The 25,618-nt window shown below is 45.6% G+C and overlaps 3 protein-coding genes across 3 annotated transcripts; all 3 read left to right on the top strand.

Annotated features, from left to right (window-relative positions):
* Nucleotides 1–1,989: 1,989 nt before the first annotated feature.
* On the top strand, nucleotides 1,990–2,850 carry LOC128826873 (chemerin-like receptor 1). The gene has a single exon (XM_054010390.1). It carries the CDS (start codon nucleotides 1,990–1,992, stop codon nucleotides 2,848–2,850), a length of 861 nt encoding a protein of 286 aa, XP_053866365.1.
* A 7,794-nt stretch (nucleotides 2,851–10,644) lies between these two features.
* LOC128826900 (C3a anaphylatoxin chemotactic receptor-like) lies at nucleotides 10,645–11,508 on the top strand. Its single transcript, XM_054010427.1, has one exon. The coding sequence runs from the start codon at nucleotides 10,645–10,647 to the stop codon at nucleotides 11,506–11,508; it is 864 nt and encodes a 287-aa protein (XP_053866402.1).
* An 11,748-nt stretch (nucleotides 11,509–23,256) lies between these two features.
* Nucleotides 23,257–24,114, top strand: LOC128826866 (chemerin-like receptor 1). Its single transcript, XM_054010379.1, has one exon. It carries the CDS (start codon nucleotides 23,257–23,259, stop codon nucleotides 24,112–24,114), a length of 858 nt encoding a protein of 285 aa, XP_053866354.1.
* Nucleotides 24,115–25,618: the final 1,504 nt, after the last annotated feature.

Here is a 25,618-nt window from a genome sequence, read left to right as displayed (position 1 = left end):
CAGACAGATTAAGAATAGAAAAGTGGGGGGCATACAGATAAAAAAAACCATACAGAAATGAGGGTTTCACAACCACAACCATTGATCAGTGATTTCTTGCCAGACAGGATGTTATCAAACTAAGTTTTCTTTAACCATCTTAAGATCTGTTTCTTTATCTGGTGGTGATGGGCACTATCAGGACAGGATCGTCTTCCTAACAGCCCAATAGCCCCTTATTTCAGTGTGACTGGTTTGGGATGTGAGGATGTGACCGTTCCCTTCTCAGCTTACGGCTGCCCCTGCTGCTTAGCCTAAGAACAAGGCTCAGACTATCCTGGTGAGAGAAGGCCCAGACACAGGCGGGCTGGGATTTTCATTCTTTGTTTTTATACCCCTGTCACTAGCTAAGTGATAAAAATACACCTAAGTTTTAAAGTATAGGCCTTTACAGGCAGGCTTGAATATCTATATTCTAACAGGAGCTTGTGGTTCGCATAACATCTGCATGTAACTGTGGGTGCCTGAGGCCTTCCAGGCTTTGCAGAAGTATTCGGACCCAGCCACATCCTGTGATCTCCACTCATGGTTCTCCCCGCCCCACATGAACAGCTTCCTCCTCCGGGCTGAGCCAGTCTGGGAGAGCTGCAGGCATCACGTTGGGGACCTTGGACAGGGGTTGACTCTGAGACGCTGTGTCCCCCCAAGACACGGGTAAGGAAATGAGATAAACCCCATCTGCCCCCACTGGCTCTCATTCTGTCCCGCTGCCCACACCAATGCCCCCTTGATCTCCCCCCTTCCAGCTGTTCCCATCCCCTCCCCTCATCCACTTCAGTTAGAACGGGTTGAAATTATTTGTGGGTCCTGTTGTCAGAGGTCAGGGGCTCCCGTCACACAGGGTGGTGCATAGACACTGACCAAGCTTGGGGGCCCCATCGTGCCAGGCGCTGCACAGACCCAGAGGTAGAAAGAGGCCTGCTCCCAGCGAGCTCACACTCTAAACAGACAAATGTTTGGTGGGGAAACTGAGGCACGGGGCTGTGACGTGACTCGTCCAGGCTCCCCGAGCAGTTCAGTGAGAAAGTCTGGGATGGAAGTCCCCGTCTAACCATTACAATAGACTCTTGCAATATCCTTCCTTTAAAAAAAAAGTTTTTTAGCTGATTACCAGTCTCTTCTTCCTCTGGTGTTTGGCCAGCTTTTTTGTTGTCGTCTTGTTTCAATCTTACTTTTCTCCTCCTGGGGAGTTTCTCTCCATCACTGGAGGTTTTCACGGGGGGGGGGGTGTCTTTTGGTGGGGATTTTGCCTGCTCCACTAATTCACCCCCTGACATGTCCCAAACCACACAAAAACTCCACTTCAAAATGAAGGGGGGCTGAGGAAGACTCCCTTTCAAAAATTCCATTATTCAAAAAAAAAAAAAATAATAATGGGGAAGTGCTTATTCATTAACTTTTTAACCAAGACGGGAATAACCAGATCCTTTGGGATACTAACAGCAAGAAGATTATTTGGGAATTTTGGTGAGGCTGTGGAGGGTGGCGGGTGTGTGCGGGTGTCTGTCCTATCTCTGTTCTGGACTGGCCCCCTCATTGCCCACCTCCCCTTGCCCTTAAATCCAACTTTTCAGTAAGAAGCATATGTGGGGGTTATGTAAAAACAAAAATGTTTGGACAGAGAATAGACGCAAGTCCTGCATCTTGGCAGAGGGTTAGATGAGATGACCCTTGCAGTCACCTTCTAACCCACTGGCTCTATGCTTCTAAGGTCTTCAAACCATTGGTACCATTGGCCTACAAGGATTTGATCCTATTTGCGTTCAGCTCAGGATCTGGGGAGTTTATAAACTCTAAGGAGATTATAAACTCTGTGGCTGTCTCTCTCTGTCATCCTCTCCTGCAGCCATTTTCATTGCTTTTCCTTCCATTTCTCAGTCCAACATCTTCACTGTCCCCTCCAAGCCCTGACGCAAAGGAGGAGATATTGTGACTGCAACTCTTCCAAGAATGGTGTTCCTAATTGTCTTCCTGGTGCTGTGTGGTGTGGCCTTCCTCGCTGGGGTGCCATTGAATAGCTACGTCTTCTTCGTTGCCAGCTTCCGTGTGGAGAGGACGGCCAGGACCATGTGGTTCTGGAGCCGGGCCGTGGCTGATTTAATGTTCATCATCTTCCTGCCCCTCAGATTTACCTCCAACTTCATCCCGGACTTAGACTCAGCCAATGAGATGAGCAACACCTTCACCTCCTTCCACATGTTCTTCAGTGCCTTCCTCCTCATGTCCCTCAGTGTTGATCACTGCATCCTAGTGGCATGCCCTGAGTGGGCCAGGAACCACCGCACACCCCGCCTGACATTCAAGATGGTTATAGGCATGTGGGCCCTGTCTGCTGGTTTCAGCTTGCGGCATGGTGATCTCTGGGAATACGTGTACTCACCTTCCAGCATCAGAATGAACTTCCAACTGGATGAAGGGAAGGTGAAGGCTGCCGTTGCCATCCAGTTCCTTGTTGGGTTTCTGATCCCACTAGTCTTGATCTTGATCCCAACCTTCTACATCATTCTCACTGCCAAGCTGAGAAGGAACAGGATCCAGTCCACCAAGCCGCTCAAGATCCTTCTTGGCTTGATCCCGACCTTTTTCCTCTGTTGGCTGCCGTATCACGTTTTTTCCTTCCTGCAGATCTCAGCTACGTACCCTCACCCTCTTCTGAACACAGGAAGCACTTTTGCTTGTGTCCTGACATATTTCAGCAGCTGCCTCAACCCCATCTTCTACCTCACCATGGAGGAAGAATTTCTGAGGTACCGGCAATGTGTACGCAACCCCCAAACCACCGACAACTCAGGGCCAGAGCCGGCTGAATAGGGGAATGGATGAATTGTCGATATTTGCATGGAGAAAAAATTCTGTTGGCTGGGACCTGTAACTTTCTCTTGACCCCAAAATTCTCCTGTTTAGCAACTGAATTTTTTTTTTTTTGCCTTACTCAAAGAAGAGCCATGAGAATGATTACAGGATTAGAAAATCTGCCTTTGGGTGAGAGAAACAAGGAGCTCAATCTATTTATCTTAATAAAGAGAAGGTGAAGGTGTGACTTGATCAGTCTGTAAGTACCTATGTGTGGGAAAAATATCTAATAACTGGCTCTTCAGTCTGGCAGTGGAAGGTGTAACATGATCGAGTGAACAGAAGTTGAATCTAGACAAATTCAGATTAGAAATGTGGTGTTTCTTGAAGATCAATGGGTCTATGAAACAAAGGCTAACATTTTCAAAAATATCTAAGTCCTAAATTTAAAAGTGTTTAGGCCCATAGGAACCTCACTGTGTGTCAATCAGAACATAACATAACCCTGTTACAGTCTTGGTCTTCACAACATCCTTTGGCAGAGTTCCACGTGTTGAATGTGCGTTGTGTGAAGAAATACTTCCTTTTGTTTGTTTTAAACCTGGTGACTATTAATTTCATTTGTTGACCCCTTGTTCTTGCGTTATGGGAAGGAGTAAATAACACTTTCCTATTTACTTTCTCCACACCAGTCAGGATTTTATAGAGCTCAATCATATCCCCCCTTAGTCGTCTCTTTTCCAAGTTTGAAAGTCCCAATCTTATTAATCTTTCCTCATATGCAATCTGTTCCATACCCCTAATCATTTTTCTAGCCCTTTTCTGTACCTTTTCCAATTCCAATATATCTTTTTTGAGATGGATTTATATAGAGACAATATGATATTTTCAGTTTTATTATCTATCCCTTTCTTAATGATTCCCAACATTCTGTTCGCTTTTTTGACTGCCGCTGCACATTGAGTGGATGTTTTCAGAGAACTATCCACAATTACTCCTAGATCTCTCTCTTGAGTGGTAACAGCTAATTTAGACCCCATCATTTAATATGTATAGTCGGGATTATGGTTTCCAATGTGCATTACTTTGCATTTATCAACATTAAATTTCACCTGCCATTTTATTGCCCAGTCACCCAGATTTATGAGGTCCCTTTAACTCTTCGCAGTCAGCTTTGGACTTAACTATCTTGTGTAGTTTTGTATCATCTGAAAATTTTGCCACCCCACTGTTTACTCCTTTTTCCAGATTATTTATGAATATGTTGATCAGCACTGGTCCCAGTACAGACTCCTGGGGACACTGCTATTTACTTGTCTCCATTCTGTAATCTGACCATTTATTCCTACCCTTTGTCTCCTATCATTTAACCAGTTACCGATCCCCCTCATCTCACAGCAGCTTACTTTGCTTAAGAGCCTTTGGTGAGGAACCTTGTCAAAGACTTGCTGAAAATCTAAGTACACTATATCCTCTAGATCACCCTTGTCCACGTGCTTGTTGTCCCCACTCAAAGAATTCTAGTAGCTTAGTGAGGCATGATTTCCCTCTACAAAAAACATTTTGACTCTTCCTGAACCAATCACATTCATCTATGTGTCTGACAATTTTGTTCTTTACTATAGTTTCAAACAGTTTGCCCGCTACTGAAGTCAGGCTTACTGTCCTTCAGAACTCTTGGGTGACTCCCATATGGTCCTGGTGACTTATTACTGTTTAGTTTATCAATTTGTTCCAAAACCTCCTCTAATGACACCCCAATCTGGGACAGTTCCTCAGGTTTTTCACCTAAAAAGAATGGCTCAGCTCTGGGAATGTCCCTCACATGCTCAGCCATGAAAACTGATGCAAATAATTCATTTGTTTTCTCTGCAATGGCCTTATATTCCTTGAGTGCTCCTTTAACATCTCGTATCAGGGGGTAGCCGTGTTAGTCTGTATCCACAAAAACAACAAGAAGTCTGGTGGCACCTTAAAGACTTATTTTGGCATAAGCTTTTGTGGGTAAAAAAACCCTCACTTAGTCTTTAAGGTGCCACCGGACTTCTTGTTGTTTTTAACATCTCACACATCCACTGGCCCCACTTGTTTTAGCAGGCTTCCTGCTTCTGATGTACTTAAATATTTTTTTGGTATTACTTTTTCAGTGTTTGGCTAGTTGTTCTTCAAATTCTTTTTTTCTTTCCTAATTATATTTTCAGTTGCCAGAGTTTATGCTCCTTTCCATTTTCTTCAATAACTTCCAGTTTTTAAAGGATGCCTTTTTGCCTCTCAAAGCTTCATTACTTACTTGTATACCTAGGGTGGCACTTGTTTGGTTCTCTTACTATGTTTTTTTTTTTTAATTTGGGGTATACATTTGAGCTTGTATTATGGTGTCATTAAAAAGTTTCCATGTAGCTTGCAGGGATTTCACGTTTGGCACTGTACCTTTTAATTTCTGTTTATCTGACTTTCTCATGTTTGTGTTGTTCCCCTTTCTGAAATTAAATGCTACCATGGTGGGCTGCTGTGCTGTTTTCCCTGCCACAGGGATGTTAAATTTAATTATATTATGGTCACTATTACCAAGCAGTTCAGTTATATTCACACGTTGGACCAGAACCCGAGGTGTACTTAGCACTAAATCAAGAATTCCCTCACCTCTTGTAGGGTCCAGGACCAGCTGCTCCAAGACCAGTCATTTAAGGTGTCAAGAAACTTTATCTCTGCATCTGATCCTGAGGTGACATGTACCTAGTCAATATGGGGATAGTTGAAATCCCTCATTATTATTGAGTTGTTTTTATTTTAATAGCCTCTTTAATCTCCCAGAACATTTCACAGTCACGATCACCATCCTGGTCACATTGTCGGTAGTGTATCCCTACTGCTATATTCTTATTATTCAGGCATGGAATTACTATGCATTGAGATTCTATGTTACAGTTTGGGTCATTTCAGATTTTTAACTCATTTGACACTACGCTTCTTTCGCATATAGTGTCACTCCCCCACCAGCACGATCTGGTCTCTGCTTCTGATATATATTGTACCTTGCTATTACTGTGTCCCATTAATTATCCTCATTCCACCAAGTTTCTGTGATGCCTATTATATCAATCTCCTCATTTAGTACAGGGCACTCTAATTCACCCATCTTATTATTTAGACTTCTAACATTTGTCTATAATCACTTTAAAAATGGTCACTTTTTTAGCTGTCTGCCATTACATGATGTAATTGAATTGATTTAGGCTTCTATGGATGAGATATTCAAAAGCACCTATGTGAGTTAGGTGCTTAACTCCTATTGACTTTCAATGGGAATTTGGCACCTAATTCCCTTAGCCAACTTTAAAAATCTAGTCCTATATCTTCATTGCCAAATCCATTCTGTCAAACCTCATGAGCCGCCTCATAAAATATCATGAGATTATTTTGAACAGAAAGATGATTAGGTTCATCTTTTTTGCCTACTGATTTTTTGGGGCAATTTCAAGTTTTCTCTGCAAAAACGGAGGCCAGAAACCTGCTAGAAATAAAATAAAACAGAAAAGAAAGCTGAAATTCCCACCTAATCAGATGATTCCGGGATCTGGGGGCTTGGAGGAAAGTGAGGAGCATGGCATGGCGAATGAAACAACCAAATTGTAAGAGTTGGAGACAATACAAAACTCTGCCAAAAGTTTCAGAAAACCTGAAATATCCAGCACTGTTTTGGAAGCCAAAGAAGTGAGGTGGTGTTTAAAATATTGGGGACGTTAAATAAAATGTGTGGCTGTATTACTCTGTACCTCAAAACAGCACCCTGGAACCCCCATATTCACCACTGTCATATAAATATGAACAAAGTCTGCCTTGTGAGGTATCATTAACAATTCTTGATCTGTTGATTATTAATATTGTGTTGAATTTTATGTGCTGTCATTGTATGTGGAGTTATGAAGTTTTGCTATGCGTGTGTTACTGAAATAAGTTGTGATGTTGGGTACACCCACAACCAGCCTTACAGGTACCACAATGGACGGGGGGGACAGACAGCGTTAATCAGTGTTAATCAGCACCCACCCAAGAATCCACTCTCTCAGGATCCGTATAAAATGGAGATTTCTCAGAGAAAACACGTAGACAATGGAGATGGTTTGACACATCATAACAAAATATATTTCCTGCGAACTGGAAGAAACTACAGAAGAGGGCCAGTGACATCACCGCTTACCCTCACTCCCCGCACAACTCAGGGCCTGGAAACATGTCTGGAGGACAAAGACTTTGACCTGCGGAAGTTTGGTATCGGGCTGGAAGACAAGCCCATCCTATGTATTGAGGATCTGTCACATGCTTGTACCATCTGTCAGGTTGAGAAACTGATTCAAATCCTGTCTAGTTATTTAACTCAGACTGTGCCTTTACTTTTATTTCTTAGGTAACCAACTTTGATCTCTACGCTCACTGCTTATAATCACTTAAAATCCATCTGTCTGTAGTTAATAAACATGTTTTATATTCTACCTAAAACTGTGTGTTTGGTTGAAGTGCTGGGAAATCTCAGCTCAGTTTACATAAGCTGATGCGTGTCCTTTCCACATCGGAGGAGGCGCCGACTGGGTAATGAACTTACACTGGTCAGGCTTCTGACCAGTGTGGGATGGAACATTTCTGGGCTGCAAAGCCAGGGAACCGGGGGGAATTGACTGGAGCCTCCCTATTGATGATTCATGAGTGGCTGGGAGGACCTTCATGGAACTCAGCTGGGTGTGTCCCTGCCTGGGGATGGCTGTGTAAGTGCAGGGCCTGCCAGAGGTTTGTAGCTTGACGCAGCATCACAGTGTGAGAGGGACACCCCAGGTTGGTGGGACAGAGGGCTCTGCGGTCCCACAGTCCACCTTGCATGCTGGAAACCCCATCACAGTGGCTTTTAATACCAATCTCGCAATGAATCCTGATATTCCCGGCCAAAATTAATGCAGCTTTCTCCCTTCGCTACGTCGCTGGACGTTCTCCAGAGTCCAACCAATCCACCAGCCAGTCATGGAACAGACACAATGTCGTGTGGCTCACAGCCAACAAAGTGAGAGATTCATGATCAACCTGACAAGGTCTCTCCAGGACTTTCGAGGGGTGAATGGGGTGAAGGGCGGCCGGGCCCACCCACGAATCACTCCTGACCCAGTGACACTTCAGGGGCCCAAACTGGGTCTGGCGTGTCTCCAGGTGTGAAGAGGCTGAATTTTTGCAACAATGCATCTGCCGCTCAGCCCCTGCTCTGGGACTGTGGCTGCCCTGGATGTGGGCGACCGTCTCTGCAGATGGGAGCCAAGACCCTTCATCACGAGAGGCCCCAGAGCTGAGCCGAGCTGTTGGAGGCTTGCACGGAGCTGGCCGCCTGGGAGGCTTTGCAGACCCAGCTTTGAGAGCATCTCCGAGCCCCACTGAGCCACCCCGCTGCTCCCCACCACAAGTGGCTGCTTCCTGCCCCCAGACAGCATCACGGGGGGCAGCGAGCTGCAGGTGGGGTGTGTGTGTTGCAGGAATCAATTCTGAGATGCCGTGTCTGATTCCCCCAGGACATAGGTGAGAAAGTGAGATTAAACCTTCCAGCTGAAATCCACAATGTCCCCCCCCCAGATCTGTCTCTGCCTCCCACCCCGTACCCCAGATTCTTCCCTGCCTGCACAGCAGCCCCCCAGATCTGTCCCCGCTCCCCATTGCAGTCTCCTCTGATCCCTCCTGCCCCCCCAACTCCCCATAGCCGCCTCCCAGATCTCTCCCTGCTCCCCCATAGGTACTGGACCCCCTGGATTGAAGTGGTTCCATTTACAGGGTTTACAGTTTGATTCAGTGGCTCTCAGCACCCCCACTGTACAAATGTTTCCAGCAACCCTAACCCCATCCCACTCCCCACAGCAGCCCCCCTATTCCTCCCTGTCACCTGTCTAAACAGCCCCCATGCCCCACCCCAGAGGTGGTCACATTTCAGTGGGAAAAGACCCTATAGACCAGTGGCTTTCAACCTTTCCAGACTACTGTACCCCTTTCAGGATTCTGATTTGTCTTGTGTACCCCCAAGTTTCACCTCATTTAAAACCTCCTTGTTTTCAAAATCAGACATAAAAATACAAGTGTCACAGCACACTAGTACTGACAAACTGCTGAGTGTCTAATTTCACCATATAATTATAAAATAAGTCGACTGGAATATGAATATTGTACTTACATTTCAGTGGACAGTATTTAGAGGAGTATAAACAAGTGACTGTATGAAATTTTAGTTCGTACTGATTTCGGCAGAGTTCCTGGTTTTGGAGTCAGCTAGACATGGGTTTCTCAGTCCCTGCTCTCTGATGGGGACCCCACCCGCCTGCCCCTGGATGTGGACAGTTGAATACAGATACCTTGCTGGGCCCCCACAGAGTAGTGGTGGGAGCTTGTGATTCGTATGACATCTGCAGACGTGATCAGACCCAGCCACATCCCGTGATCTCCCCCCATTGTTCCCCCCCCCCGATATACCCCTACATGAACAGCTCCCTGCTCTGGGCTGAGCCAGTCTGGGCAAGCTGCAGTCATCGCGTTGGGGACCTGGGACGGGGGTCGACTCTGAGACGCTGCGTCCCCCAAGACACGGGTAAGGAAATGAGGTAAACCCTCCAGCTGCCCCCCTGGATCTCATTCTCAACCCCCCACCTCTGCCCCCTGGGTCTCCCCCCCATCCCCTCCCTCATCTGCTCTGGATAGAGCTGGTTGAAATTATATGTGCATTCTGTTGTCAGAGGTCAGGGGCCCCATCACTTTGGATGCTGCACAGACCCCGACTAAGCTCACACCAGGCCATGCACAGAGCCACAGGGAGAAACTGAGTGACGGGGCCATGACGTGACTTGTCCAATCTACCCAAGCAGTTCTGTGGCAGAGTCTGGGATGCAACCCAGGAGTCCTGACTCCACGTCTGTCCACTAAAATAGTCTCTTGCAATATCCTTCCTTTAAAGAAAAAAATCTTTTGACTTGTTACAGGTCTCTTCTTCCTCTTTTTTTTAACCAGGTGGCTTTTTTGTTGTCGTCCTTGTTTCCATAGCAGGGTTCTGTCGGTGGGGATTTTGTCTGCTCCACTGGCCTAAACGACACAAAAACTACAGTTCAAAAAGAACGGTCTGGGGACGGGGGGAGAATCACTTTCAAAATTCTATTATTTGGAAAAAAAGGGGGGGAGGAAACAATAATTGATTACTTTTTAATTTTAAGAACAAATAACAAGCTCCTTTAGGAAACAAACAGCAAGAAGATTATTTGGGAATTTCAGTATGGCTTCGGGGAGTGAAGGTGTCTGTCATATCGCTGTCTCTGCATCCAGGACACCCGACTCCCCACTGTCCACCTCCCCTTACCTAGAAATCTTTTCAGCAAGAAACTTTTCAGCAAGAAGCAAATGTTTTTATTTTTAAATATTTGGTTTAGTAAAACAAATGATATTATGTAAAAACAAAAAAATGTTCGGGCAGAGAATAGACACAACAAATCCTGCATCTTGGCAGGGGGTTAGACTGGATGACCCTAACAGTCCCTCCTAACCCTCTGGCTCTATACTTCTAAGGTCTTCAAACCATTGGTGCTATTGGTCTACAAGGATTTGATCATATCTGAGTTCAGGATCTTGGGAGTTTGTGAACTCTGAGGAGATTATAAACTCTGCGGCTGTCTCTCTCTGTCCTTGTCCTGTCCTGGAGCCCTTTTCATTGCTCTTCCTTCCTTTGCTTAGTACAACGTCTGCACTGCCCCCACCGAGCCTTGAGGAGAAGGAGGGGATATGGTGACTGAATCTCCTCTGACAATGGTGTTCCTAATCATCCCTCTGGTGCTGTGTGTCGTGGCCATCCCTGCCGGGGTGCTGTTGAACGGCTACATCCTCTTTGTCACCGGCTGCCATATGGAGAGGACGGCCAGCTCCGTGTGGTTCCTGAACCAGGCCATGGCCGATGTCACCTTCATCGTCTTCCTGCCCCTCAGATTCACCTCCACCTTCATGCTGGACACAGACTGGGCCAAGCGGCTGAGCAGCACCGTCACCTCCCTACACATGTTTGCCAGTGCCTTCCTCCTCACGGCCCTCAGTGTCGATCGCTGCATCCTTGTGGCGCGCCCTGAGTGGGCCCGGAACCACCGCACGCCCCACCTGGCTTTCAGGATGGTTATGGGCCTGTGGGCCCTGTCTGCTGGGTTCAGCTTGCGGTACAGTGATCTCTGGGAATCCCTGCTGTCACCTGCCAGCAGCAGCATGAATTTCCGACTGGATGAAGAGAGGGTGAAGACCTCCGTGGTGATCCAGTTCCTGGTCGGGTTTCTGATCCCATTAGCCTTGATCTTGATCCCAACCATCTACATCTTTCTAGCTGCCAAGCTCAGAAGGAACAGGCAGATCCAGTCCACCAAGCCACTCAAGATCCTTCTTGGCTTGATCCCGACCTTTTTCCTCTGCTGGCTGCCGTATCACGTCTTCTCCTTCCTGCTGATATCAGCTACATACTCTCTACCTCTTCTGGAAATAGGAAGCGCTTTTGCTTGGGTCCTGACATATTTCAGTAGCTGCCTCAACCCCATCTTCTACCTCACCATGGATAAAGAGTTTCTGAGGTACCGGCAACATGCACGCAACCTCGAAACCACCGACAACTTGGGGCCAGAGCCGGATGAATAGGGGAACAGATGGAATTTGTTGATATTTGCATGGAAAAAGAATTCTGTTCGCTGGACAGGTAACTTCCTCTTGATCCCCAAATTTTCTTTTTTAGCAAGTGAATTTTTTTGGCCTTAATCAAAGAAGAAACATGAGAATGATTACAGGATTAAAAATCCTGCCTGCCTTAGAGTGAGAAATTCAAGGAGCACAATCTAATTAGCTTAACAAATGAAGGGGAAGGGGTGACTTGATTACAGTCTATAAGTACCTATGCGGGGAACAAATATTTAATAACGGGCTATTCACTCTAGCAGAGGAAGGTCTAACATGATCCAGTGAACAGAAGTTGAACCTGGACAAATTCAGACTGGAAATGAGGTGTAAATTTTCAATGGTCAAAGTAACTGACCATTGGAGCAATTTCCCAAGGGTCGTGGTGGATCATCACTCACCATTTTAAGCCAAGCTGAAATGTTTGTCTAAAAGCTCTGCTCTAGGAATTGTTTTGGGGCAGTTCTCTGACCCGTGTGATCAGGGAGGTCAGACAAGATGATCACAATGGTTCATTCCAGCCTTGGAATCTGTGAATCTATTATTTAAAAAAATATATAGATTTTCCTTTTTGTTCATTTTTAGATAATTTTGGAGCATTTGGTTCTTTATGGTCTGTCCTTTTCTGCGTCTTTGTGTCATTATTCTTCTCATCATGTCATCTTCGCTCCCAGTGGATCTTTCTTTCCTGTGTTTGTTGAAGATCAATGGGTATATGAAAAATGGGTAACATTTTCAAAAGTGTTTCAGTCCTATTTTTAAAAGTGTTTAGGCCCATAGAAACCTCACTGAAAGTCAATCAGAATATAACATAATATAACCCTGTTATAGTCTTGGCCTTCACAAAATCCTTTGGCAAAGAGTTCCACAGATTGTCTGAGCGTTTTGGAAAGAAATACTTCTTTTTGTTTGCTTTAAGCCTGCCGACTATTAATTTCATTTGGTGACCCCTAGTTCTTGTGTTATGGGAAGGAGTAAATAACACTTTCTTATTTACTTTCTCCACACCAGTCAGGATTTTATAGAGCTCTATCATATCCCCCCTAATTCGTCTCTTTTCCAAGCTGAAAAGTCCCAGTTTTATCAATCTCTCCTCAAAAGGAAGCTGTTTCATACCCCTAATCATTTTTGCAGCCCTTTTCTGTACCTTTTCCAATTCTAATATATCTTTTTTGAGATGGGGCCACCACATCTGCATGTAGTATTCAAGATGTGGGCATACCATGGATTTATATAAAGGCAATATGATATTTTCAGTCTTATCATCTATCCATTTCTTAATGATTCCCAAAATACTGTTGATTTTTTCACTGCCCCTGCACATTGAATGGATGTTTTCAGAGAACTATCCACAATGACTCCAAGATTGCTTTCTTGAGTGGTAACAGCTAATTTAGACCCCATCGTTTTATATGTATAGTTATGATTATGGTTTCCATTGTGCATTACTTTGCATTTTATAACACTGAATTTCATGTGACCTTTTGTTGCCGAGTCACCCAATTTTGTGAGACCCCTTTGTAACTCCTGGCAGTCTGCTTTGGACTTAACTATTTTGAGTAGTTTTGTATCATCTGAAAATTTTGCCACCACACTCTTTATCCCTTTTTCCAGATTGTTTATGAATATGTTGAACAGCACTGGTCCTAGTACAGACTCCGCAATTTACCCGTCTCCTTTCTGAAAACTGATGATTTATCCCTACTCTTTGTTAGTTAGGAGTTCTGCAATTTCACATTTGAGTTCCTTCAGAACACTTGGGTGATGCCATCTGGTCCCGGTTACTTATTACTGTTTAGTTTTTCAATTTGTTCCAAAACCTCCTCTAATGACACTTCAATCTGGGACAGTTCCTCAGATTTGTCACCTAAAAAGAATGGCTCAAGATTCGGAATTTCCCTCACATGCTCAGCCATGAAGACCAATGAAAAGAATTCATTTTTTCCCTCCGCAAACCCTATCATCCTTCAGTGGTCCTTTAACATCTCGATCATGCAGTGGCCCCTCTGGTTGTTTAGCAAACTTTCTGCTTCTGATGTACCTAAAAATATTTTTGCTATTACTTTTTGAGTCCTTGGCCTTCCTAATTACATTTTTATGCTTCATTTGCCACAGTTTATGCTCCGTTCTATTTTCCTCAATAGGATTTAACTTCCACTTTTGACAAGATGCCTTTTTGCCTCTCAAAGCTTCTTTACTTAGCTGTTTACCCAGGGTGGAACTTTTTTGCTTCTCTTACTATTTTTGTATACATTTAAGTTGAGCCTCTATTATGGGACTTTAAAAAGTTTCCATGCAGCTTGCAGGGATTTCACTTTTGGCACTGTGCCTTTTCATTTCTTTTTTACTAACTTCCTCATTTTTGTGGTGTTTTCTTCTCAGAAATTAAATGTTACAGTGTTGGGCCACTGTGGTGTTTCCCTTGCCACAGGGATGTTAAATTTAATTATATTATGGTCACTATTACCAAGCGGTTCAGTTATATTCACCCCTTGGACCAGATCCTGTGCTCTCCTTAGGACTAAATCAAGAATTGCCTCTGCTCTTGTGGGTTCCAGGACTAGATGCTCTTAGAAGCTGTTAGAATATAGATTCCAGGCCTGCCTGTAAAGCCTACACTTTAAGAACTTAGGTGTATGTTTATCACTTAGCTAGTTACGGGGGTATAATACAAAGAATGAAAATCACAGTCTGCCTGTGTCTGGGCCTTTTCTCACTAGGATAGTCTAAGACATGGTTCTTAGGCTAAGCAGCAGGGGCAGCCATAAATTGGGAAGCGAATGATCACATCCTCACATCCCAAACCAGCCACACGGAAATAAGGGGCTATTGGGCTGTTATGAAGATAATCCTGTCCTGATAGTGCCCATCACCACCAGATAAAGACGGGTAAAGAAAGCTTATTTTGATAGCATCCTGTCTGGCAAGAAATCACGTATCAATATTTGTGGTTGTGTTTTATCTTTATGGCCCCCACTTCTCTATTCTTAATCTGTCTGGTTCTCTAATTGTTTCTGTCTGCTGTATAATTAATTTTTCTAGGTGTCAGTTAATTAGGTTAGTGGGATATAATTGGTTAGAGAATTATGTTACAATATGTTAAGATTGGTTAAATCTTAAGTTAAATGCTGATTATCTTCATTCCACCAAGTTTCTGTGATGCCTGTTATATCGACAACGTCATTTAATATGAGGCTCTCAAGTTCACCCTCCTTATTATTTAGACTTCTATATAAGAACTTAAATGTCAATTTTTAGCTGTCTGCTATTACATGATGTAATTGAATTGACTTAGGCTTCTACTGGTACGATTTTCAAAAACACCTATGTGAATTAGGTGCTTAAATCATAACATCAATGGGAATTTGGCACCTAACTCCATTAGCAACTATTAAAAATCTAGTCCTGTGTCTTCTTTGCCAAAACCCAAGCCTTCAAACCTCATGAGACACCCCGTAAAACATCATGCGATTGGTTTGAAGAGAAAGACATTTGGGTTCTTCTTTTTTGCCTTATGTTTTTTGGGGGGGAGGGGGACCATTTCAGGCTTTTCTCTGCAACAACGAAGTTTGGAAAATTACCTAAAAAAGAGAAAAGAAAAGGAAGCTGAAATTCCCACCTAATCATCTGATTCTAGCATCTGCAGCTTGGAGGAAAATGGAAAGCATGGCAAATGCCGCAACCAAATTTTAAGAGTCGGCGATGCTACAATACTCCACTGAAAGTTTTAAAAAACCAGAAATATCTAGCTCTATTTTGGAAGCCAATGGAGTGAGGAGGTGATTAAAATATTGGCAACTTTAAATTAAATGGGTGGCTGTGGCACTCTGTACCTCAAAACAGCGCCCTGGAACCCCCATATTCACCACTTTCATATATATATGAACAAAGTCTGCCTTGTGAGGTATCAATTTAAAAGTCATGATCTGTTGATTATTAATATCCTGTTAAATTGTATGCGCTGTCATTGTATGGGGAGTTAGGAAACGTTGCTACGTGTGTGTTACTGAAATAAATTGTGATTTTGGGAACACCCACAACCAGCTTTTCAGGTACAACAATGGAGGAGCCAGACAGTGTTAATGGCTCATCAGCACCCATCCAAGAATCCACTATCTCAGGCACTGTGCACAGTGGAGATTTCTCAGAGAGAGCACGTAGACAATGGGGACTGTTTGACTCAGGTCATAGCCCACGCTCTTTACAGCAAGCTGGGAGAAACTATAAAAAAGGGGAAGTGACGTCACCGCTTGGCCTCACTCCCTCCACAACTCAACACCTGGAAACATGTCGGGAGGACAAAGATTTTGACTTTGGGGAAGTTTGGTATCGGGCTGAAAGACAAGCCCTGTGTATTGATGGACTATCACCTGCTTGTACCATCTGCCAGGGTGAGACATGGCTTGATTCAAATCCTGTCTAGTTTATTTAACTGCGAATTTACTTTTATTTCTTGTGTAACCAACTGTGATCTCTGCGCTGGCTGCTTAAAATCTGTCTGTAGTTAGTAAACCTGTTTTATATTCTACCTAAAAGTGTGTGTTTTGATGGAAGTGCTTGGGAAATCTGAACTCAGTTTACAAATGCTGGTGTTTGTGCTCTCCACATCAGGGAGGCACAGACTGGATAATGAACTTACACTTGCCAGTCTTCTGACCAATGCAGGACAGTACATTTCTGGGCTTCAAGGCCAGGGAGTCAGGGGGAATTGACTGGAGCCTCCCTATTGATGGTTCATGAGTGCTGGGAGGTCATTCATGGAACTCAGCTGGGTGTGTTCCTGCCTGGGGATGGCTGTGTAAGTGCAGGGCCTGTCAGAGGTTTGTAGCATGACACAGCATCACAATGTGAGAGGGACACCCCAGGTTGGTGGGACAGAGGGCTCATTGGTCTCACAGTCCAGGTTGCATGCCGGGAACCCGTCACACTGGCTTTTTAAACCGATGTATCCTGATATTCCCGGACAAAATTCATGCAGCTTTCGCCCTTCACTACATCGCTGGCCGTTCTCCAGCATAAACCAATCCACCAGGCAGTCATGGAGCAGACACTATGTTGTGTGGGTCACAGCCAATGACACGAGAGATTGACAATCCACCCGCCACATGGCAAGGTCTGTCCAGGACATCTGAGGGGTGACCGGAGTGAAAGGTGGCTGGATCCACCCATGAATCACTCCCAACCCAGTGTCGCTGCAGGGGCCGAAGCTGGGTCTGGTGCATCTCCAGATGTGAGCAGGCTGAATTTTTGCCATGATGCAGCCGCAGATCAGATCCTGCTCTTGGGCTGTGGCTGTCCCGGATGTGGGCGACCATCTCTGCAGATGGGAGCTCAGACCCTTCATCACGAGAGGCCCCAGAGCTGAGCCGAGCTGTTTGAGGCTTGCACAGAGCTGGCCGGCTTGGAGGCTTTTCAGACTCAGCTTTGTGAGCATCTCCAACCCTCTCCTACTCCCCCCAAGACAGAGTCCGTGCCCCCAGCTTCCTGTGCCCAGACAGAGTCCATGGCGGGGGTGGGGTGGGGGTGGGAGCTGAGGTGGTGTGTATATGTTGAGGGAAACAATTCTGACATGCCGTGTCTGATTCGCACAGGTCATATGTAAGATTAAACCTTCCAATTGCAATGCTAGGGTGAAATCCACAATGCCCCCCCACAACCATAGGTGCCGCACCTCCTGGCTTGAAGTGTTTCCCATCATATACATGGTTTACAGTTTGATTCTGTGGCTCTCAGCACCCCACACTGTACAAATTGTTCCAGGAACTCTGACTCCACCCCACTCCCCGCAGCAGCCCCCCCCGTTCCTCCCTGTCACTTGTATGAACAGCCCCCAGGCCCAACCCCAGAGGTGGTCACATCTCAGTAGGAAAAGACCCTATAGGGCTCTCAAGCTTTCCAGACTACTGTACCCCTTTCAGGATTCTCATTTGTCTTGTGTACCCCCATGTTTCTCCTTAAAAACGACTTGTTTACAAAATCAGAAATAAAAATACAAGTGTCACAGCACACTCGTACTGACATTGTTTACTTTCTCATTTTACCATATAATTATAAAATAAGTCGATTGGAATAGAAATATTCTACTTACATTTCAGTGACCGTATATAGAGCCGATTAAATACTCCCGGGGCAATTGTGTGCCCTCAAATTAAAAATTCTGCAACAAAAAATTAAAAATTGTGTGCACAATTTTCATAACTATAAAGGGAAGGGTAACCACCTTCCTGTGGACAGTACTATAAAATCCCTCCTGGCCAGAGGCACCAAATCCTCTTATCTGCAAAGGGTTAAGAAGCTCAAGTACCTGGCTGCCACCTGACCCAAAGGACCAATAAGGGGACAAGATACTTTCAAATCTGTGGGGCGAGGGGAGGCTTTGTCTGTCTGTTCTGTGTGCTTGCCGGAGACAGATCAAGAAAGCAAGCAATCCAACTCCATTAGGATTAGTAAGTACTAGCCAGGGAATGTGTTAGCTAACTTTTATTTTGACTTGTGATTTTCTCTGTGTTGAGAGGGAGGTGTATTCCTGGTTTTCTTTTTGTAACTTTAAAGTTTTGCCCAGAGGGAAATCCTCTGTGTTTTGAATCTGATTGCCCTGTAAGATTATCTTCCATTCTAATTTCACAGAGATGCTTCTTTTACCTTTTTTCTTTCTAATAAAGTTCTGTTTTTTAAAAAAATCGGATTTTTTTTTTAGTGTCCTAAAAAAAAACCCAGGTTGGTCTGTGCTCATCTTGTTTATTCTCAAGCGTCCCCAGGAAAGGGGGTGTAGGGCTTGGGGGAATATTGGGGGCAAGGGGGGAGTAGGAACTCCAAGTGGTCCTTTCCCTGAGTTTTGTCTAATCACTTGGTGGTGGCAGCATTTACTAATCCAAGGTACAAGGGAGAATTTGTGCCTTGGGGAGTTTTTAACTTAAGCTGGTAGGAGTAAGCTTAGGGGGTATTTCATGCGGGTCCCCATGTCTGTACCCTAGAGTTCAGAGTGGGGAGGGAACCCTAACAACAATATTTTAAATTTCTGCAAAATTCTGCATATTTTATTTGTCAAAATAACACAATATAATCACACCAGTTTCAACTATTTTTGGTCATTAATTACAAAATACCTCTCTGCAAGTATGTCTGTAACCACAGAGAACAAAAAAGATTCAGGAAATGGTTTTTGACAAACATATTCCTTACTAGGCATATTAATAATGTGATCATTCATTTAAACTACCATACAAAACCATATTTCCCACCCTCTCAGAAGCAGTGAAAAGGCTTGGGGGAGTCAGGGGTAATGCAAGAGCTGAGGGAGAGGGAAGTAATTGCTGGGAAAGAGCCTGGGTGTGAACTTGGAGGGTTGTTGGTGTTAGAAGAAAAAGGAGCAGGTTGACCCAGAGGTGGATTTGAGTACAGGCTTCTTTATTGCAATATGTGTTCCCCTCGATCCAATTGTCAGGTAAGCCCTGAATGAGTTATATTACACTTTTTAAATTTGAGTTAGTATGTAAACGCCTACATCAGCTACCACACCCCTTATTAAGTAATAGAAACTCCCATACTATGATCATACCCACCCCCCCTTGACTGATTACAGCATTACGCATATTATACACACATTTTTGCCTTGAAAATACATTTCTTTGCAGTAATTTGTTGCTATACATTCCCTTAATCTGCAGTTCTCAGGGGAGGGAGGAAGGGGCCATGACCCCAGGCTAGCTTATGTCACTGGGAAAGGAAGGGAGGGGGAGATAACACTTCTTTACCCAAAAGGTATCCTTTAGATCTCCACAATTTCTTATGCCGCTGCAACACTTCTCAATTCTTAACAAGGCGAAGGGAGGGGAAAGGGGTAACACTTTATCTATTAAGCGATGGAATAGTGCGTGCCTCTGCCTGCTCCCAGAGACCATACCAGCACACCCTGACTCAGATACTCCCCCAACCCCATGTGTCCCTGCACTCCTCCCCCCATCCCCATGTGTCCCTGCACCCCCACTCAGACACCCACTCCCCCATCCCCATGCAGACCCTGGCTGACCCCTAGTCTCTCCCATTCAGTCAGGCACATCTGCCCCTGTCACTATGTGTTCCTGCACCCCCATGTGTCCTTGCACTCCCTGTCCATACGTATCCCTCCATCCCCACTCAGACACCTACTCCCCCCTCCCAATGTGGCTCTTCACCCCTCCCCAGTCCCCACGTGTCTCTGTGCCCCCACCCAGCCACTCTCTGTCCTTATGTAGCTCTGCAAACAGCCCCACCATATGGCCCTGCACCTTGCTTCCCCGAGTGGCCCTGTGCCTCCATTCCCATTCAGCCCCTGCCCCAGTCTGTTCTCCCCCACTATTCTTTATGAGCCCCTGACTGACCCCCCAGCAGCCTGACTCCCCATAGCCCCTATCTGCTGACCTGGACCACTGTGAAGAAGGCACAGCAGGCTCCTCCCTTGCTGGCTGGGAGCTGCTGCTGTGTTCTATCACAGCAGCGCCCTCTGGTGGGCAAAAGGCAGAACTGCAGCAACGTTTTGGAAGAAGCTTTTTTCTGAGTAAAAAAAATAAAAATATGTCTGGCTCATTAATTATGCACACACACCTTAGCGCAGAATTCCCCCAGCAGTGATTAAACAAGTCATTGTCTGTATGAAATTTTAGTGTGCACTGACTTTGCTAGTGGTTTTTTATGTACCTTGTTGTAAAACTAGGCAAATATCTAGATGAGTTGATGAACCCCCTGGAAGATCTCTGCCTACCCCCAGGGGAACGTGTGTTCCCCTGGATAAGAACCACTGCTTTAGACTGTTATCCAAAGACTCAGGGCTGACGATGGCAGTAAACCATCTGACCAATAGATGGCAGCAAAGGTACAATTCAGGTGCTTGTCCTAAGATGCTAAAAAAGGCACCTCTTACACTTACCCTTCATTTGTTATACCGGGGGTAGGCAACCTATGGCACACGTGTTGAAGGAAGTACACGAGCTGATTTTCAGTGGCACTCACATTGCCCAGGTCCTGGCCACCAGTCCGGGGGGCTCTGCATTTTAATTTAATTTTAAATGAAGCTTCTTAAACATTTTAAAAACCTTATTTACTTTACATACAACAATAGTTTAGTTATATATTATAGAAATAGAAAGAGACCTTCTAAAAACGTTAAAATGTATTACTGGCGCGCGAAACCTTAAATCAGAGTGAATAAATGAATACTCAGCACACCACTTCTGAAAGGTTGCCAACCCCTGTGTTATAGATTAGCAACTGATGTTGGTATAACTACGTCGCTGGGGTGTGTGGAAAACCCACCCCCTTGGGTAACACTGTTATGCCGACCTAACTCCTGGTGTAGACAACGCTTCTCCTGTCAACAAAGCTCATGCCTCTTGGTGGGTCAATGAATACGCCGATGGGAGAAGCTCTCACATCAGCATAGACAGCGTCTTCACTGAGCCACTTCAGCGACACAGCTGCACCAAAGCAGCCTTCCCGGTGTAGACGTGTCCTTTGATAAACTGAACAGACTGAGCTCCTGGAGTCTCTCTCTCCCAAGCCTGGGGTCCAGTCCATTAATCCTTCTCGTGGCTCGTCTCTGACCCCTCTCCAGTTGCTCAACATCCTTCTTGAAGGGTGGGCGCCAGAACTGGACACAGGATCCCAGTTGTGGTCGTACCAGGACCAGATCCAGAGGGAAAATCACCTCCCTGCTCCTAATCGAGATTCCCCTGTTGATGCATTCCAGGACGGCTGGAGCCCTGTTGGCCCTGGGAGCTCATGTTAAGCTGAAAAGTGCCCCCATGCCTGAGGCCTCCAGGCAAAAGACGAGAGACGAAGGCAGGTTGCAGGCTGGGCTGTGGTTTGTGTGGTCTCCAGCACAGAGCGAGGGTTTCCTTAGCATTGGCTGGCCTGTAACGTGTCCCAGGCCAAGGGTGGGTTCCCCGCAGCACAGACAGGGCTAAGAATCTGATGCGTCCCACTGCCAGTGGGTCTCTGTTCACTTTCCCCAACCAGGAGCGGCTGGAGGGCCGTGTCCCAGCTGGCGTCTCTGCTCCTGGGACCTCGCCTGGGGGAGTCAGCTGGATTTGGCTGTCTCAGCCCCTGCTCTCTGCTGGGGGCCCGCCACCTGCCCCCGGATGTCGACAGCCGAATGCAAACACTTGGCTAGGGCCCAGCAGAGGGGAGCTTGTGGTTTTCATGATGTCTGCATGTAGCAGTGGGTGTCAGAGGCCTTCCAGGCTTTAGAGACTTGATCGGACCCAGCCATGTACTGTGAGCTCCTCCCATTGTTCCCCCCCCATCAGATATACCCCCACATGAACAGCTCCCTGCTCCGGGCTGAGCCAGTTAGTATGAGCTGCAGGCATCGTGTCGGAGACCTAGGACGGGGTTTGACTCTGAGACGCTGCGTCCCCCAAGACACGGGTAAGGAAATTAGGTAAACCCTCCAGCTGCTCCACTGGATCTCATTCTTCCCCCACCCCAACTATCTCCTGGATCTCCCCTCTTCCTGCTGTCCCTATCCCCTCCCCTCATCTGCTCCGCATAGAGCCAGTTGAAATTATTTGTGGTGCTGTTGTCATAGGCCAGGGTCCCCCATCATACTGGGTGCTGAACAGACCCCGACTAAGGTTGGGGGCTCCATCATTGCAGGCAGTGAACAGACCCTGTCTGAGGTCGGGGGCCCCATCACGCCAGGCACTGCACAGACTGGGCACAATGAGCTCACACTCTCAACAGACAAATCTTTGGAGGGGAAACTGAGTCGGGGGCCATGACGTGACTTCTCCAACCTCCCCAAGCAATTGAGCTCCAGACTCTGGGATGGGACCCAGGCATCCTGACTCCCCATCTAACCACTAAAATAGACTCTTGCAATATCCTTCCTTTTGGCTTGTTCCTGGTCTCTTCTTCCTCTTGTGTTTTGCTGGGTGTCTTTTTTGTCATTGTTTTTTCAATCTTAATTTTCTCCTTCTTGGAAGCTGTTCTCCATCACTTCAGGTTTTTACAGAGGGGGTCTTTAAGTGGGGATTTTGCCCGCCCGGCTTCACTATCTCACCCTCCCAAAATGGCTGAAACCACATAAAACCTCCAATTCAAAATGAAGGGGGCAGGGAGGAGGAGAATCACTTACAAAAATTCCATTATTTCAAAAGAAAGGGGGGAGACGATCATTCCTTAATTTTTTTTTAACCAAGATGGGACTAACCAGCTCCTTTGGGAAACTAACAGCAAGAAGATTATTTCAGAATTTTGGTCAGCATTCGGTGGGAGGGGTCTCTCCTTTCTCTGTCTGTGCATCCTGGAGTATCCCCCCCCCCCAATTGTCCACTGCCCCTTTCCTAGAAATCCAACTTTTCAGCAAGAAGCTCAATTATTTTTTTAAATATTTCATTTAGTTGAAAATATTATGTTAAAACAAATACTTTCGGGCAGAGAATAGGCACAAGTCCTGCATCTTGGCAGGGTGGTATACCAGATGACCCTTGGGGTCCCCTTCTAAGCCTCTGGCTCTGTGCTTCTAAGGTCTTTGAACCATTGGTGCCATTGGCCTAAAAGTATTTGATCCTCAGGATCGGGGGAGTTTTTAAGCTCTGCGGCTGTCTCGCTCTGTCCTGGTCCTCACCTGGAGCCCGTTTCATTGCTCTTCCTTCCTTTGCTCAGTACAACGTCTGCGCTGCCCCCGCCGAGCCCTGAGGAGAAGGAGGGGATATCGTGACTTCAACCCCTCTGAGAATGGTGTTCCCAATCCTCTCTCTGGTGCTGAGTGGCGTGGCCTTGCTCGCCGGGCTGCCGTTGAATGGATATGTCATCTTCGTCAACAGCTGCCGTATGGGGAGGACGGCCAGCGCTGTGTGGTTCCTGAACCGGGCCGTGGCCGATTTCCTCTTTATCATTTTCCTGCCCTTCAGATTCATCTTCATCCTGAGCTTAGACCGGGCCAAGATACTGAACAACACCATTACCTCCCTCCACATGTTCTCCAGCGCCTTCCTCCTCACGGCCCTCAGTGTCGATCGCTGCATCCTCGTGACACACCCTGAGTGGACCCGGAACCACCGCACGCCCCGCCTGGCTTTCATGATTGTTATGGGCCTGTGGGCCCTGTCTCTTGGGTTCAGCTTGCGGTATGGGGATCTCTGGGAATCCCTCCTCTCACCTGACAGTATCAGCACGAATGTCCCACTAAATGAAGGGAAGGTGAAAGCCGCTGTTGCAATCCAGTTCCTGGTCGGGTTTCTGATCCCATTAGCCTTGATCTTGATCCCAACGTTCTACATCTTTCTAGCTGCCAAGCTGAGAAGGAACAGGCTGATCCAGTCCACCAAGCCACTCAAGATCCTTCTTGGCTTGATCCCGACCTTTTTCCTCTGCTGGCTGCCGTATCACATCTTCTCCTTCCTGCTGATCTCACCTAAGTACCCCCTTTCTTTTCTTGTCACAGAAAGCAATTTTGCTTGTGTCCTCTCATATTTCAACAGCTGCCTCAACCCCATCTTCTACCTGACCATGGAGGAAAAGTTTCTGAGGTACCGGCAACGTGCACGCGACCCCCAAACCACTGACAACTCGGAGCCGGAGACGGCTGAATAGGGGAATGGGTGGAATTGTCGACATTTGTATGGAGAAAGAATTCTGTTCGCTGGGACATGTAACTTCCTCTTGACCCCAAAATTGTCTTTTTTAGCAAGTGACTTTTTTGGCCTTAAGCATAGACGAGCCACAAGAATGGTTACTGGATTAGAAAACCTGCCTGGGAGTGAGAGATTCAAGGAGCACAATCTATTTAGCTGAACAAAGAGAAGGTGAAGGGGTGACTTGATCACAGTCTGTAAGTACCTAGATGGGGAACAAATATTTAATAACGGGCTCTTCACTCTAGCAGAGGAAGGTCTCACATTATCCACTGAACAGAAGTTGGACCTAGACAAATTCAGACTGGAAATGAGGTGTAAATTTGTAATGATCAGAGTAACTGACCATTGGAGCAATTTCCCAAGGGTCATGGTGAATCATCCGTCACCGGCAATTTTAAATTAATTGGGGATATTTTTCTATAATCTATGCTCTAGGCATGGTTTGGGGGCAGTTCTCTGTGTGATCAGGGAGGTCAGACGAGATGATCACAATGGTCCCTTCCAGCCCTGGAATCTATGAATCTGTCATTTTAACGAAATGTATTAGAGTTTTGCTTTTGTTAATTTTTAGAGCATTTTAGGCTGTTTGATTCTTTGTGGTCTGATCTTTCCTACATGTCCTTATTCTTCTCATTTCATCTTTGCTCCCATTGGGGCTCCAGCTCTTCTTCTTCCCTGTGTTTGTTGAAGATCAACGGGTCTATGAAAGGGAAGCATTTTCAAAAGGATCTACGTTCTATTTTTGAAAGTGTTTAGGCCCGTAGGAACCTTGCTGAAAGTCAATGAGACATAACATAAGAACATAAGAATGGCCATACTGAGTCAGAACAAAGGTCAATCTAGCCTAGTACCCTATCTTCCGACAGTGGCCAGTGCCAGGTGCCCCAAAGGGAATGAACAGAACAGGGAATCAGCCAGTGATCCATCCCCTGATGCCCATTCCCAGCCTCTGGCAAACAGAGGTTATGGACATCATCTCTGCCCATCTTGACTAACAGCCGCTGATGGACCTATCCTCCATGAAATTATTCAGTTCCTTTTTTAACCCTCTTGTTTGTTTTAAACCTGGCAACTCTTAATTTGATTTGGTGACCTCTAGTTCTTGCGTTATGGGAAGGAGTTAATAAAACTTCCATATTTACTTTCTCCACACCAGTTAAGATTTTATAGAGCTCTATCATATCCCCCCTTAGTCGTCTCTTTTCCAATTTGAAAAGTCCCAATCTTATTAATCTCTCCTCATATGGAATCCGTTCCACACCTCTAATGATTTTTGTTGCCCTTTTTTTTACCTTTTCCAATTCCAATATATCTTTTTTTAGATGGATTTATATAGAGGCAATATGATATTTTCATTCTTATTCTCTATCCCTTTAATGATTCCCAACATTCTGTTCGCTTTTTTTGATGGCCGCTGCACATTGAGTGGATGTTTTCAGAGAACTATCCACAATTACTCC

The sequence above is a fragment of the Malaclemys terrapin genome, chromosome 21 (genome assembly GCF_027887155.1).
Source record: "Malaclemys terrapin pileata isolate rMalTer1 chromosome 21, rMalTer1.hap1, whole genome shotgun sequence".
Classification (NCBI taxonomy): Eukaryota; Metazoa; Chordata; order Testudines; family Emydidae; genus Malaclemys; species Malaclemys terrapin.
Note: the sequence above shows the minus strand (reverse complement) of the source record. Positions and strands in the feature narration are given on the sequence as shown.